The 652-nt window shown below is 63.5% G+C and overlaps 1 protein-coding gene across 1 annotated transcript in view; it reads right to left on the minus strand.

Moving 5' to 3' along the window:
* Nucleotides 1-652, minus strand: part of ABCA7 (ATP binding cassette subfamily A member 7) — a 17827-nt gene that overhangs the window by 4427 nt on the left and 12748 nt on the right. The window contains 3 exon segments of the mRNA XM_031063265.1: nucleotides 1-51; nucleotides 138-315; nucleotides 384-553. The exon segment at nucleotides 1-51 is cut by the window's left edge and continues 13 nt beyond it. Of these exon segments, the coding sequence (XP_030919125.1) occupies nucleotides 1-51; nucleotides 138-315; nucleotides 384-553 (399 nt within the window).

Consider the following 652-nt stretch of genomic DNA (forward strand, 5'->3'; position numbering starts at 1 on the left):
GAAGCAGAGGAAGATGAGGATGACCAGCAGCGCGGGGACCAGGTAGTTGCACTGAGGGCGTAGAAAAACAAGGAAAGGGGTCAGGGCTGGGACCAGACCCTTTGGAACTCATCCCTGTCCCCATCCCCATTCCCCACCATGTCCCAGGCGAAGTTGCCCAGCCAGTAGGTGATGGGCTTCATCCCGCTGACAAACTGAAGGTGCTTGGCCTTGCTGACCCTCTCCTCAATGAGGAAGACGACGAAGCTGGCCGGGACGAAGGACATGGCAAAGATCACGCAGATGGAGACCAGCACGTCCACAGAGGTGGCCATCCTGCCGAGGAGGGGGGAGAGCTCAGTGGGAGCCAGAGGGGGCTGTGGGACCCCCCTGCCCACCCTCACAGGGCGGCCTCGCTGAGCTGCTCCTTGGTGAGGTTCAGGGGGTGGTTGGTGGCCGTGATGCCGAAACGTGCGGGGTCAGTGCCGGGGGGCAGCCGGGCTCGCAGCAGCCCATTGCTGGCCACGTTGAGGAAGGAAACCATGGCGTGCCAGCCCTTGTTGTTGAACCAAACCTGCAGGATGGGGAGGGCCGGGCAGCTCAGAGCCCCCCAGCCAAGCTGGCACTGCCCCTGGCTGTGTTTGCAGCACCTGCTCCCACCAGGAGCAGCTCC

This window comes from Geospiza fortis, unplaced genomic scaffold, assembly GCF_000277835.1.
Source record: "Geospiza fortis unplaced genomic scaffold, GeoFor_1.0 scaffold241, whole genome shotgun sequence".
NCBI classification, from domain to species: Eukaryota; Metazoa; Chordata; class Aves; order Passeriformes; family Thraupidae; genus Geospiza; species Geospiza fortis.